Consider the following 14,890-nt stretch of genomic DNA (forward strand, 5'->3'; position numbering starts at 1 on the left):
TGCGAGCTGAGTGGTGGAGAGGGAACACGATGGCCGAGCTATTCTCGGCTCAACGTCAGGGGTACTGCCACTAGTCGGGTTGGAAGCCTTAATTGGGGCGCGTTAAGGAGAAGCAACATGGAGACTTCATGAAATACACGCGGACACAGACACAGGCACAACCTTCACTTCGCTCTTTTCTCTTGCATCTGTTGAAGGAACGCTCTTTACTCTCCTTGGCCACCCACGTCCACGGCTGCTGACACTTGGATCCCTTCCTTGGGCCCGTGCCCCAGAGTGTTTTACGCCTGCACCCCCCAAGGGAGACGGTTTCAGCTCCGAATAAACGAACGGCCATATCGACAAGGGCATCACCGGGGCCGCGCGATAACACAACATTTCTCCAGATTCTTCACATCTGCCCCCTTGGAACTCGAACTGCAGTTGTGACATATGTGCGGAGTGGTGACAGAGGAACAATCTTGGGTAAGACCCCGACCGCGGCAAATTACTGTCAACCCCCGTTGGGTGCTGACCTTGGCTCCTCCCACGTCGCAGAACCTTTGATCCTTCATGCTAACCACCGCCGTTAATAGCACGATTACTGTACTGGTGAATACACTCTACCTGTGGTCCCACAGCGGTGACAAGTCGCCCATGTGGCATGATGAGAAGGGCTTGGTTCTGAGACAACGGAGAAGACTCGAGTGAAATTGAACGACGACGGCGCATCGAAGTCGCGGCCAGGACTAGGGATCCATAACACATAACGGCGTTCGAAACATTGACTTGTTAGCTTTTGGTCATGTCAGCAGCGGACGCCAAAGCCAGGCAGTCATCGGGGGGCAAGTCGTCATTCTTCTCGAGAAGCAGCAAGAAAGACAAGAGAAATGTCAGTGACGAGGGGAGATATCTGGGGGGCGATTTGGATTCTGGCTCACGATCATCACGACATACACGAGGCTCGTCAGTTGTGTCAATAGAACGTCCGAATTCGCCTGGTGCGGATCAGTCTGGATTGAACATGATGGCCGGGGTGATTACGTCCATTCCTTACGACAGCGTGACGGCAGACAGCAAGTCGCCTATACCGGTGGACTATCTGCCTCGAGGCGACCAGATGCCAATTCGAAGGGAACCTCTGCCACACCATCTCAATAAATCGAACGGAGACTTCCATCAATATCCATCTTTTGACCCCTCCACATTATCCAATGGCAGTTCGCATCCATCTGGGCCCAGACCTCCTCCAGGAGCTTCTAATATAACAATGGCATCCACAGGAAATCGCACGACGCAATTGCAACAATGGGGGCCGGGAAGAGCAAGCGGGGCAAGCACAATGAATGGGCACAATTCGAGATATGACTCCTACTCGACGAATCAATCTTACGGCAGAAGTTCCTTCGACCAATCCAGCGTAGATGGGAGCACCGAACGCTCAAGCGTTTTCTCTTCTGGAAGCTCTTCTAGGACAGCCATGCCGACTTCACATTCCAACAGTTCTTTCAGCAGCACTTTATCACCCTCACATCCACGAGAATCGCACCGCCTCACGAAGCTGCCCCACCATGGGCAGGGCTATGGATCATCCGCATCCCTCAGCGACAGCTTCAACCTCACCAAGCCGACCGACGATAGGATAATCGAGGAGCAATTCCTCGCTTTGATGCAGAAGCGGGGATGGCACAATCTACCAGAGCAAGCGCGCCGGCAGATGATGGCATACCCTGCGGCAAAGAAATGGACGTTGGTACACCAAGATCGATTGACAGAATGGCAGGGTGATCAGAAGCGGCGGACTGTGAATAGACAGACAGGAACAATTGGTGGTCAATATGGCAGAGAAATGGAAATGCTCGCCAATGCCGAGGAGGAGGGAACACCAGAATGGTTCGTCAAGAAGGTCATGGACAACAGCATATCCGCGAAGCAGCTACAAAGTTTGGCAGTCAGCTTGCGAACACAACCGATAGGCTGGGTCAAGACTTTTGTAGAATGTCAGGGTCAGGTAGCGCTCACGAATGTGCTAGGGAAGATCAACAGAAGGCAAGCCCAGGGACCGGCACCAGCTGATGGCTCAACTAGTGACAAAGATCTCGACCGAGAATACGATATAGTCAAGTGCTTAAAGGCGCTCATGAACAACAAATTTGGAGCAGACGATGCATTGGCCCACCAGCCTGTCATTGTTGCTTTAGCAACTTCTCTGATATCGCCGAGGTTAACGACAAGGAAGCTTGTCAGTGAAGTTTTGACATTCTTATGTCACTGGGCAGATGGCCAGGGCCACCTCAAGGTTATCCAGGCTATGGACTATGTCAAGGCCCAACATGGAGAAAATGGCCGCTTCGATGCCTGGATGCGAGTGGTGGAGGTCACAGTCGATGGCCGAGGGAAGATGGGAAGCCTTGTTGGAGCTAGTGAAGAAGTCCGAAGTGGTGGCATTGGAATGGAGAACCTCCTTATGGAGTACGCCGTTGCTACGCTCTTCTTGATCAACATGATTATCGACGCCCCCGAGAGAGACCTTCAGCTCCGAGTTCATATCCGAGCTCAATTTACAGCATGTGGAATCAAACGGATCCTGACGAAGATGGAAGGTTTCCAGTACGATGTGATAGATAAGCAGATTGAGCGATTCCGGGCCAACGAAGCAATCGACTACGAGGATCTTCTGGAGCGCGAGAATAGTAGTATGAAAGATAGCTTCGAGGGTGAAGTCAAGGATCTCAATGATCCCGCTCAAATAGTTGATGCTATCATGCAGAAGGTCCAAGGCAGTAGGACTCAGGACTACTTTGTGTCTGCTATGCAACATCTTTTGCTGATCCCAGACAATGATGGAGAAGAGAGACTACGAATGTTTCAGCTAGTGGATTCAATGCTCAGCTATGTTGCCATGGACAGACGCCTCCCAGACATGGATCTCAAGCAAAGTCTCAACTTTACAGTTCAAAGTCTTCTTGACAAGCTCCACACGGATTCAGAAGCACGCCAAGCTCTCGATGAAGCTCTTGAGTCACGCCAGATTGCCGATTCGGCAATGGCTGAGCGTGATGAGATGAAAGCTCAAATCGAGCTTGGAGCCGATGGTGTGGTTGCAAAACTACAAAGACAGCTAGAAGAGCAGGCCCAAGTCATCGAAGTACAGAGACGGCAAGCAGATGCTCTGAAGGCCGAACTTGAAAATATCCAAACTGTCAGAGCAAAGGAAGCTCAAAGGAATGAGCTTGAAACGAGGGAACTCTACCTTATGCTTCGTGATGCTCAAGATATTGCTGCTTCGAATGCTGCAAAGGGTGGCAGTGCTGCCTTGAGTGAGAGTGATCCTTCACAGATGAAGGGTATCCTTGACCGAGAGAAACTTATGGACAGACTTGAAATGCAAATTGAGCGTCAAAAGACGCAATATAAGCTGGAGGGCCGAGTGTGGGGTGATGCAGCGGGTCCATCTGACAGGTTGCGCGCTCTTCGTGAGGAGATGGATGGCGGCGAACGACCTCCAGGAGGAAGTACCCCACCAAGAGACTACACGAATAGCATGCTTGGCAGCGTTTCGCGACAAACCAGAATCCCTCGAAAACCTGTCAACTCACAAGAAATGCTCCTTGAAGAAGGCGAGGATGAGGATGAGGATGAGGATGGCGCAATTTACGAGAAGCCTCGTCTTGTTGAGATGAGACGACCAAAGCAGACTCCTGGATATCTGGAAGAGATGGGTTCCAAAATCAAACGATACGATGCAAGCGATGACGAAGATGGTGATGGAGTTACCACTGGGCCTTCACATCCAAGCATTGAATCAGATTCGCCGAGGACGCCCAGTGACGAAGGTGCGCCTAAGACTGTTGGCTTCAATGGAGCACCCCCGCCACCTCCCCCTCCCATGCCAGGGCAGACGCCTGGATTCAATGGACCGCCTCCTCCGCCTCCTCCACCCCCACCTCCTCCCGGATCTTTGGGAGGCCCGCCACCGCCTCCACCTCCCCCACCAATGCCAGGCAGCGCTGGCATGCCTCCTCCACCACCACCTCCTATGCCGGGCAAGATGGGTGGAAATTTCTTGGCTGCTCAGCCAGCTTACAATGCTGTACCTACCCTTGGATTACCTGTCGCTAGACCCAAGAAGAAGCTCAAGGCTTTGCATTGGGAGAAGGTTGATACTCCTATGACCACGCATTGGGCTGCTCATGCTCCAACACCTGCTGAGAAGGAAGAGAAATATGCTGAACTCTCTCGGAAGGGTGTACTCGACGAAGTGGAGAAACTCTTCATGGCCAAGGAAATCAAACAGATTGGCAAAGGTGCAAGCAAGAAGTCGGAGAAGAAGCAGGTCATCTCAAGCGATCTCATGAGAACCTTCCGTAAGTACAAATGTGTGCCCCGCTTGAAAATTACTGATCATGTCTAGAAATCTCGCTTGCCAAATTCTCTACTTATCCCGTTGAAAAGATTGTTCAAATGATCATCCACTGTGACAAGGAAGTGTTGGACAACAATGTCGTTATGGACTTCCTACAAAAGGAGGATATGTGTACAATTCCTGAGAATACCGCCAAGTTAATGGCTCCATACAGCAAAGATTGGACTGGACCAGATGCCAACAAGGAAAACCGCGAACAAGATCCTTCAGAACTCACTCGAGAAGATCAAATATACCTCCAAACAGCGTATGAGCTACATCATTACTGGAAGTCGAGAATGCGGGCGCTGGCATTGACACGAACGTTCGAAGCTGAGTATGACGATGTTTCTGGCAAACTGAAGTCCGTTGTTGCCGTATCAGAATCCTTACGAGACTCGGTATCATTGATGAATGTCCTTGGTCTCATTCTCGATATCGGTAACTACATGAACGACTCGAACAAGCAAGCAAGTGGTTTCAAGCTGAGCTCGCTTGCTCGTCTTGGAATGGTTAAAGATGACAAGAACGAGTCAACGTTTGCGGATCTCGTCGAACGTATTGTCCGAACCCAGTATCCAGAGTGGGAGGGTTTCACTGGTGATATCGCCGGAGTCATCACAGCTCAGAAACTCAATGTGGAGCAGTTACAACAAGATGCGAAACGCTATATCGACAACATCAAGAACGTCCAGATGTCTCTTGATTCTGGTAACCTCAGCGACCCCAAGAAGTTCCATCCACAAGACCGCGTGAGCCAAGTCGTCCAAAGATCGATGAAGGATGCAAGAAGAAAGGCAGAGCAGATGCAGCTTTACCTCGACGACATGGTCCGCACGTACGACGACATCATGGTATTCTACGGCGAAGATCCCACCGATGAGAACGCCCGCCGTGACTTCTTCGCCAAACTCGCTATCTTCGTCACGGAGTGGAAGAAGTCGCGCGAGAAGAATATCGAGTTAGAAAAGGTCCGCAAGCGCAATGAGGCATCTATGAAGCGCAAACATGCTCAGCTAAGAGTAACCGGGTCTTCGGATGGCAGCGCACCACCCTCCCCTATCTCCACTGGTGCCATGGACTCCCTACTTGAGAAACTCAGAGCGGCCGCCCCGCAGACAAGAGACCAAAGAGATCGCAGACGAAGAGCACGGCTGCAAAATCGCCACCAAGTCCGTGTAGCCTCGGGCCAGAAGATCCCTGACCCAGACGAGATCCCCGAGATCGAAGAGTCGCTGAAACACCCTGAGTCTATCTCTTCGGACGGGCTGATCAGCCCTGAGATTCAGATTGGTGACGGTGGTGATGATATCGCAGAACGTGCGGCGTTGCTACTGCAAGGCATGAGAGGTACGGATGGCGCGGCGGATGATGGGGAGGCGAGCGAGAGGAGGGATTCCATGCGGAGGGCTAGGAGGAGGGATAACGCTGATGAGGAGCGCAAGACAAGAAGGAGAAGAAGGGAGAAGGCGAGCAGTACGGCAGGGAGTTTAGGTGATGAAGGAGGCGAGGAGGAAGTCCCTGATACGCCGATTATTGAGGAGCAGGGCGAACATGAGGAGGAGGGAAAGGTGGTCGTTAGTCCGCCCAGTCCGGAGGGCAGCGAGAAGAGGCCCATTGAGCTTGATGATTAGGGATTGGGAAGAGGGGAGATTAAAGCTTTGTAATGTTAATGCTTCGTGTGGCATCTTTGTCTTCTAGGGAAGGTGGAGGTGGGGTTTGGGGTTTGTAGTATAGCATTGACGACCGGATGAAAGTCAAAGAGTGGAGGAAGGGGTGTGGAAGATGTACGATGAAAGGGGTGATTCGTTTCTGCATAGCGTGCGTGCATGCGGTTTCTTGAGTTGCGGGAGTTGGTGTGAAAGTATGAATGAATCGAGGAGATTTGAGCGTGGATACTTGGTCCTTTTGCCCTCGTTGTGATTGTTCAAAGTTTTTGATGTCTGACTAGGAACTTTCCCGTGTTTCTACTTTCTTTAGCTTCGGATGAGAGACGAGAGGAATTGGTCTACTTCCTCGACGTCGAACGCTCTTGCCCGAGAGCGGAAAGGTGAACGAATGTTCAAGGTGGGCTGAGACAACCAGGTTATACAGGTTGATCTCTTCTCAGCCCTCGATTTGCGTGTATTTCCCAGCCCTCGGACGTTCCCCTTCGCTCCTGCCTCGACTGCCATTTCAGCGCTACTTCCCCAGGACAAACACCTCGCCCCCGCCTCGCTTGCTCTGCCCCATTCTTTCTCAACACCAACACTTCCATATCCACATCAAGCCTTCGATACATTCTCACGAACACAATCCCTTCAGGGCTCCTCCTCTACTTTGCCTTGAGGTAATATTTACCAAGCGCTCTCCTCGCCTCCACCTGCTGAGTACAAATACGTTGCTTCCACCTTACCTCCTCGTCTCCTCCTTTTTCATTGTTTTTCAACAACAATAACTCTTCCACATCCACTTCGATTCTGCGGCGCCTTTCTCCGAACATCGCGCCTTCAAGATCCTTTCCCTGCTTTTCCTCGGGGCAAAGCTTAGATACCATTCCCCAGGGCGAGTTGACATTAGTTTTGCATCTGTCAATACATACAGCCTATCGCTTCAGAGAACGAGCTCCATGACATTGCAAAGCTGAAGCTGAGACCTCTCTTGCTTTCCTCCCTCGATTTTGATATCAAAAGGCCACTTGACCTGTGAAGTCACCTTTGCTTTGCAGTACATTGACTTCTACATTTCAAGACACACTACCAACACTGGCTCATCGCCATACACTCCCTTCCAACATGGCCATCTTGAAAAGTGGCAACGATGAGTACGAGGTCCGCATCAAGAGATACCTCGAAAAGACATATTTTGATGAATACATCAAGACCGGAGAACGAGAAAAGAAGGCAGCCACAACGTGTAAGCGATACATCGTGGGTGGGGACGGGGTCAGATACACCACCGAAGTTACCTTGAAGAGTTTCATTTCGCCCAAGCCCAGCTCAAGGTTCCAGGTAAAATTGACTCAGTCTGTCACAAGAATATACACAGACCCGCCGATTACAAAGATGGGATCAAGGAAAAAATCACAACCGGGTTGGAGTACGCAGATGTTACAGTTCGAGGACTTAAACTTTGGGGGGCAAGATTTGCCTTTCGAAGTCTCGCCTTGGGTACGCTATTTGTCCAATCTATTTCGGCTTACACTAATGATATCGTAGATGAGAAACTTGTCAACGAGACCGACCTTATGGGAATCAATCCCGAAAGTCTTGGCTTCTTTGAGATCAGGCTGCGCAAATTTAGGTGGGAGAATCGGCGATTAACAGATAGAGAGTATAAAAAAAAAGTGGCAGCCGCGAACGACGCATCCAAAGTTCCACCGCCGCTAAATTCTTCTCTAGTCGTTGGAAATCACAAGGAGCCACGTCTCTGGGACGCTCAGAAAGTTGATGAGGACAGTTTCAAGAAGGATGGAATTGTATACGCAATTGGGTAAACTTCCAGTGTCTTCACCGTACAATGCATAATCGCTAATAACAAAGCTTTGTTGGAGGGAAACTTCAGTTTCCGTTTCCTGAGCCTGCCCGTCAACCGTTTGTCAGCCCCTTCCAACGCGGTTGGCCAAATTCTGTCTCCAAGCCGCCAGCTTACGTATCTCCAACAGTAGATGTGCTGGTCAGAGGCGCATTCTTTCACTTCCACTTCTATCATCGAACCTTAGGTAAGGTTTAAAGCACTCAAGCTTTCAAGATCAATATTAACAAGTTGGAAGAATTCCTCGAATAAACTGGAATCGTCAAGTATGCGCCGCCTCTTTACCTATACGCCTGGAAGGACCTCGACAAAAGTGAACGCCAGACTGCCCTGAAAGAACTTCAAGCAATCAACAAGGAGCATGTCATAAATGCACTAGAGGCGAAGACTGGCAAGATTCATGTAAAGTTTGGCAGGGGCCGGGGCAAGAATGAGGCGAAAGAATGGCGAGCGTGGTTCAAGATGTCAGAATGGGAGAAAGAAGATGCATTTGAAAGCCTGCGGGTAAGTTTGGCACACTCGACTATTCTGGCCTCAAAGTATCTCATTGTGATCCAGAAATCAAAGAAGTCACACGAGCGTGGAGAAGCAATACGCCAGTATGAAAGTCGTAGTGGGGAAATCGTATCTCTTGTCGATGAGGATGAAGAACAATCCAAGGCAGAGAAAAAAGAGCCTTTCCGGCCCAAGACTTTTCCAGACCTCGAATATACAGCCGCAAGATCCGAAGATGGCTCCGCTGTAAAGAAGGAGAGCAAGATCAAGCACGAGCCAGTCGATATCAAAATACGCCTCGAGGATGATATGATGGTCAAGTCCTCCAATGGAGCTACACCTGCGGGAAATAATAAGAACTTCCGAGCTCACGAGGATAATAATATTACCTCTGCAAACGACAAGAGCCCCGGATTTGAAGAACATAAAAATATTGCACCTGCAAGAAATAATGAGGTAGAAGATGATGAGTTAGAGAGAAAGATGGCAAAGGCAAGAGCATTAGAAGAGGAGATTGAGATGGAGGAAAGACTTGCAAAGCTGAAGCGTGAACGACGTGCATTGCAAGACCAGATCGAGGACGCCAAAAGAAAGAAACAGAAGCATGGTGAGGAATGACTTGTTGTGACTCGTGGATTCTGAGAGAGTCCTTCACGTGGAGCTGCAGTTCTTAGCACATGGCAATTCATTTGGGAAATAGACCACTTTTCCATTATTTGGCGGACATTCTACGGGAATTTTGGAGATCATAATTTGCAGAATTTTGGAGCACGGTGCTAGGATCATAATCTTTCAGCTAGTTTTCAGAATTTAGGGGTAGCTTTGAGGAAATTTTGTGAGGTTTCTTCCTCTCCTTCCTAATGAAATATATTCTTTCAACAGAAACTGGGAAGTGTCCCACTCCTCCTCCCCAGAACTTTGAGCTTCTGTTATCAACGTGTGAAAATTTCTTGCTTGTTTAAAAATCGCCCTTCATAATTTGTATCAAACTCGAGGAATTCATTGAGATTGCTTAGTATCCCCAATCCCACGGGTACTCGGCATTCTACAGCAACGCTTTTGATGATTGAAAGATAGCAACTAGCTGAGTAACATCCGGCCGCGTGCTGCAAAAACATTTCTTCCAAGGCTATGGTAGGCGGCATAACAAAACATCACGGCAACAGCAGCTCTGCCAAGACCAAAGGAAAGGTAAAAACTTCTTGAGCCTTTGACACCTAACCCTCCGAAGTGGAATCTTTCGCCAATATTCACTGTATTAACTTCAACCGCAACGCGGGACAAGTGATTCCTGGAAGCAAGCTAGGCAAGGCTGGCCTCGCGTCGATACTTTACCTTTGCCTCGCGTCCCAACCTTCCTCTTCCTTCTCCACACAATACCACGTCGCCAACACCACGCTTACTCCTCGACTCATTGTTTGCAATACCTTGGAGGTTCCGTGGACACATTCTCGTGGTACGTGCATCTCGCACCGGAAAGGGGAGCGAGGATGGTGTGGAGTTGTATTTTTACTTCACTTTCGCCTGTCTTGGGATTGTGTGCTGACGCTTTGGCGGGTTGCAGTCACCTTATTATTCTCAGACCCTCTCGTTGATTTGAGTTCAGTTCATTCCGTCACAATCTTTGCCGAAGTCACGTCAGATATCGAAGGCGATCATCATGGCGATCCTCTCGCTGGGGCCGAACAAGGTCGAGGTTCGCATTCGAAGACACCCGCAGAACACATCCTTCGACGAGTATGTCAAGGTCGGAGACCGGGAGAAAACTGATGCTACCTCTTGCGACCGATACATCATCCCTGAACCTGGTCAGATCTACACCATCGAAGTTACATTGAAGAGAGGCTACAATTTTGGAAAGGCAGACTGCGTGAGTGCTTCTCTTTGCCTTCTTGGCGTGGCAAAACCTATCTCGGCGCTGCAGATTCGTCCCCCCAATGACTACGAAAACTTCACAAAAGAGGACCTCAAGGTCCATCTTACTTATGTTAAACGAGTCAGAGTGGATGGACATAGTATCTCTGGGGCGCGCTTAGTGTTTGGAGAAGTTTCGATTGGTATTTCGGTTGCCTTCAACCCCAGAATTTGCGCTAATCCTGCATTAGATGCAGACCTGCAAAATGAAACCAATGTTATGGGTATTGATCCAAAAAATCTTGGTAGTCTTTGCATTGAAGTCAAGAAGGAGAAATATGACTTGGTCCCCATGACGCCCGGTGAACACGCAAAAATGATTAAGCAAGACAGCAAAGAGATATGTTGCTCTTGTGAATAAAGTTAATCCACTTTCTGACGTTTCATAATGTAGATCAGCAGCCTTGACAGAAGCCAAACCCTTTGGGATGTAGAGAAAATTGACAAGGAGAACTTCAAGAAGCATGGAATCACCGCAACAGTTGGGTAGGCGGCGCAACGCCCCTAGTGCATCAACACATATTAATGAAGAGTAGCTTCGTTGGCGGCCACCCTTCACAGCCATCACAAAGCAAATACTGGATAGCCAATTATAGACACGGAAAGCCACTAGAATTTCTATTCCATTGTCATCCTGCTGGTAGGCAGACTAAGATGAGGAAGTTTCCAACTCAAAACTTACTATTCGTAGAATTCCTTGAGCAAGCTAACATTGTTCTCTATCCACCACCTCTCCATAGCTTTTCGTGGGAGCAATTAGACGAGGGCGAACAAAAAATTGCTCTGCCAAAGCTCCAAGAACTGTCTAAGAAGCGAGCCACCCAGTGGGGGCAGATCGAGCTAGATCCCGATGACTGGCAAGAGGAATGGGATTCTTGGAACGAGATGCAGCCCCATGAACGAAAATATGCCTTCAAGAAACTACAAGTATGTTTCTTCATCCTCCAAAGATCAGCAAATGGCTAACAAGTACTAACAGCAAGAAGAAAAAACATACCGACGAGGCCAAGTCCAGAACCAAATTGCCCAGATTCCAGCAAGTAGAATTCAGGATCTCGACCGTGGTACGCCTGGCACCGTGACAACGGCCAGTAGTCGCGGCTCTGGTTCTCGTCCAATTATTATTCGCGACTCCCCGCCAAAGGTCAACAGTACTCGGAAACGACTTGCAGACTCCCAATTACATCGTCAAAGTACTCGAAGCATCAAGCAAGAAAGCTTCCACAGCCACCCTATGGCTGCGAGACAATCCATCACGAAAGAAGAGCCACTCGAACAAATCAATGTTGGTGATCTTGACGATGCAGATGTCCAGATGCTACCAGCGCCAACTATCAGGCACGACATAGCTCAAGGAAATAAATGCAGCTACTGCGAAGCAGGCCAAATTCGAAGAGGTTCCAGAGTGTGGCGGTGTGGACTTGTATAGTATCAAAGAGTTCTCAAGAAAAGCATCTAAGGTTGTTGTTGTTGTTGTTGAAGGAGAGACGGAGCAGGAGGAAGTGATTGCCGATCTTGATCAGATCGCTGAGTTAGAGTCTGTCACGGAGGACGAGAGAACTGAGGAGGAGAAACGTGCTGAAGCTGAACAATTAGTCAGGGATGACGAGGAGTTTGAGAGAAAAAAATTAGAGACGGCGAGGACAATGGCAGGATACATGGAGGAGCTGAGGTCACAGATGTAGCGCCGGCTCAAGGCAATCATCTTAGGGTGATGTTGGATTGTTTGAAACTGTTTGATGCATATCGAGTAGATGACTGGTTCTTGTTTGAGCCATATACCAGAGAATTGGGGATGTGGGACATTCTTGCCGTAAAGAGCAATGAAAAAACTTAAAATGCAATCTCGAAAAAGGGGGTGGATCACGTGGCTGCAGAAAGGAAAGCTAGGGTGGGCCCAAGATTTGCAGGGGTGTGAATATTGAGCCCCCTTTCAGGCTGTTATGCCAGCCGCCAACAACATGCCGGCAACTCACCACAACCCCTCAATCGAACCCCACTATGAAGTACTATTCTACCGCATGTAAGGTACTGTATCGATCCGCTGTCGGTCCCACACGTCCGCAGCTCTATTGAGTCTTCAGTTAAGTATCAATCGGCCCATTTTCACGCATTCATCTCATTTCCTTCATTCTCTCTATTACTCTGCAATCATGACGACAGCTTCGCGCAAAGCAGTTAAACAATTGGCCCTAGGGTACTCCGATTTCCACCCCTTCTCCAACGTCGACATCACGGATCGAGCTTCTGTACAAGAGCTGCTAAAAACGCTGCTGGACCCCCTCGAACCTCACTTCTCCCCGAACAAAGCCAGAGTCAGAGTCCCTGGCGCCACAGCAGTACGATTCGACAATACAGCTGCAGAGATTGAGGGAACGTGTCGGCCGTTGTGGGCACTATCGAGTTTGCTGGCTGGAGGCGGGGAATATTATGGGACAAAATGGTGGGTTGAAGGCCTGAAGGCTGGCACGGATCCTGAGAATCCAGAGTATTGGGGGGACCCGAGAGATAATGATCAGCGGATGGTGGAGATGTGTCCGTTGGGGTTTACACTCGCGGTTGCTCCGGTGTTTTGGGACTCGTTGTCGGAGAAGGAGAAGGGGAATGTGGAGCGCTGGCTTGGGAATTCTATCAATGGGAAAGTGTAAGTACAAGTACCCTGAAATTCTCGAACTGGTGCTGACATAATGCAGCATGCCAAATACCAATTGGCTTTGGTTCCGCGTATTTGCCAATCTTGGATTGAAGAAGAATGGTGGGAAATACTCTCAAGAGAAGATCGAGCAAGATATCATTCATCTGAATTCCTTCTTCCGCGGTGAAGGGTGGTCCAACGATGGACCCGAGGGCGTTTGGCAGCAAGATTATTATAGTGGCAGCTTTGCCATCCAATTTCTGCAGCTGCTCTATGCGAAGCTCGCTGAAAAGGATGACCCCGCCAAAGCTGCCGAGTTCAAGAAGAGGGCACAGGATTATGCATTGGATTTCATCCACTACTTCGACGAGGAAGGACGAGCTATCCCATTTGGCCGGAGTGTTGGGTACCGCTTTGCGATGGCCGGTTTCTGGGGAGCTTGTGCCTACGCTGATATTGAGCTCCCAGCGCCTTTGACGTGGGGAATTGTCAAGGGGTTACTGCTGAGAAATTTCCGCTGGTGGCAAACTCAGGAACAAATCTGGAGTCCGACTGGCACTTTGACGATTGGATACTGTTTCCCAAACATGTACATGGCGGAGAATTACAACTCCCCACAGAGTCCAATGTGGGCATGTCTTGCATTTATATGCTTGGCTGCTCCCCCGGAGCATCCATTTTGGACATCGACAGAGGAGCTATATCCCACTCACCTGATACCTAAAGTCAAGGCCCTGAAACATCCGGGTCATATCATCAGCTATCTTGGCGGTCATCGACTTCTTTTCTCATCTGGCCAGGCATGCAGCTATCCGATGAAGGGGACACATGCCAAGTACGGCGGCTTTACTTACAGTAGTGCATATGGATACTCTGTACCGACTGGCTGCTTCACGCTCGAACAGTTTGCCCTGGCTTCTCAGCTCGGTCTCTCGGACGATGGTGGAGAGTTCTGGAAAACTCGACGCCTTTGTCAGGAGGCTATCATCGAAACTCATGAAGATCTCCCAGTCTTGAAATCCATCTGGAAACCATATCCCGACGTCGCGATAAAGACTTACCTCATCCCACCAGTCGAAACAACCCCAAATTGGCACCTACGAGTCCACAAAATCGAGGCCGGTCGTGAAGTCATGACCGCAGACGGAGCTTTTGCCATCTACAACGAGAGAGTGCCCGATGGCAGATACCTGGATCTTTACGACCCCGAGAAATGCGAGGGAACAATGCCCAAGATCATCGGCAACTACGATCTCAACACTCCGGAAGGCTATTCGCCAGGCGCAATTGGCGCTTTCGCTGTCTCGAAAGGTGCCGTAGGAATCGTAGCCCTCGAGGCAGATACAGTGCGAACGGCGATGCATGTCAACGCTGACCCGAACTCGAATCTCGTTGAGAGCAGAACAATTATTCCGACTCTGCAGCATACGTTGAAGAAGGGGGAGACGGCTTGGTATGTAACTGCTATTTATGCCAAGCCGCTGAAGGAAAATGTTTCTCCGTCCACATATCTTGATGGTTGGGATACCAAGCCGGCGATACCGTCTTGGCTGATGACTGATATATCTTCAAATTGATTTCAAACATAACGATGGCATTTTGGGGACATTTGGTAAGCAGATTTGGAATGGGCATAGCATCTGCAATGAATCGGCATCCACGTCCCCCAAGAGTCGTCGAATCATCAATGCCCGCAAAACTCATCCATGAAATTTTAGCCCCACCACGTATCGAGCTTTGGCGGCCAATACAGAGCGCCGCTTTTTATATTGATCGCATCTTTACCATCAGGCTGGTCCTTGTGCAGACCCAAATTGAGCATTATCGGCCGAAAAGGCTAAGATTGATGAGGTTATCTGTATACGGGGTCGGATCTTGTGCAACCCACTTGGTGCCACATGGATGCATGCATCCTCGCCAAGGTTCCAGCAGTCCATTCCGAGGCCCAA

General features: G+C 49.5%; 4 protein-coding genes across 4 annotated transcripts; all 4 read left to right on the forward strand.

Moving 5' to 3' along the window:
* Positions 1–784: 784 nt before the first annotated feature.
* K444DRAFT_638896 (FH2-domain-containing protein) lies at positions 785–6,018 on the forward strand (the record flags this gene model as incomplete). The annotated part of the gene is made up of 2 exons (XM_024884315.1): positions 785–4,346; positions 4,394–6,018. The coding sequence occupies 2 exons, from the start codon at positions 785–787 to the stop codon at positions 6,016–6,018; spliced, it is 5,187 nt and encodes a 1,728-aa protein (XP_024726311.1).
* A 1,140-nt stretch (positions 6,019–7,158) lies between these two features.
* On the forward strand, positions 7,159–9,134 carry K444DRAFT_671029 (uncharacterized protein; the record flags this gene model as incomplete). The annotated part of the gene is made up of 4 exons (XM_024887701.1): positions 7,159–7,462; positions 7,582–7,841; positions 8,165–8,401; positions 8,438–9,134. 4 exons carry the CDS (start codon positions 7,159–7,161, stop codon positions 9,008–9,010), a joined length of 1,374 nt encoding a protein of 457 aa, XP_024726312.1. The 3' UTR covers positions 9,011–9,134.
* A 918-nt stretch (positions 9,135–10,052) lies between these two features.
* On the forward strand, positions 10,053–10,667 carry K444DRAFT_549718 (uncharacterized protein; the record flags this gene model as incomplete). The annotated part of the gene is made up of 2 exons (XM_024876478.1): positions 10,053–10,449; positions 10,498–10,667. 2 exons carry the CDS (start codon positions 10,053–10,055, stop codon positions 10,665–10,667), a joined length of 567 nt encoding a protein of 188 aa, XP_024726313.1.
* Positions 10,668–12,278: 1,611 nt separating this feature from the next.
* Positions 12,279–14,783, forward strand: K444DRAFT_605591 (uncharacterized protein). The gene is made up of 2 exons (XM_024878863.1): positions 12,279–12,950; positions 13,000–14,783. Exons 1-2 carry the CDS (start codon positions 12,460–12,462, stop codon positions 14,516–14,518), a joined length of 2,010 nt encoding a protein of 669 aa, XP_024726314.1. The 5' UTR covers positions 12,279–12,459; the 3' UTR covers positions 14,519–14,783.
* Positions 14,784–14,890: the final 107 nt, after the last annotated feature.

The sequence above is a fragment of the Hyaloscypha bicolor genome, assembly GCF_002865645.1.
Source record: "Hyaloscypha bicolor E unplaced genomic scaffold K444scaffold_191, whole genome shotgun sequence".
In the NCBI taxonomy this organism is placed as follows: Eukaryota; Fungi; Ascomycota; class Leotiomycetes; order Helotiales; family Hyaloscyphaceae; genus Hyaloscypha; species Hyaloscypha bicolor.

Bases quoted from the DNA above. Each gene is read 5' to 3' on its own strand.
- K444DRAFT_605591 (XM_024878863.1), top strand. From the start codon at position 12,460: ATGACGACAGCTTCGCGCAAAGCAGTTAAACAATTGGCCCTAGGGTAC. The intron at 12,951-12,999 runs GTAAGTACAAGT...GACATAATGCAG, and splicing joins AATTCTATCAATGGGAAAGT to CATGCCAAATACCAATTGGC.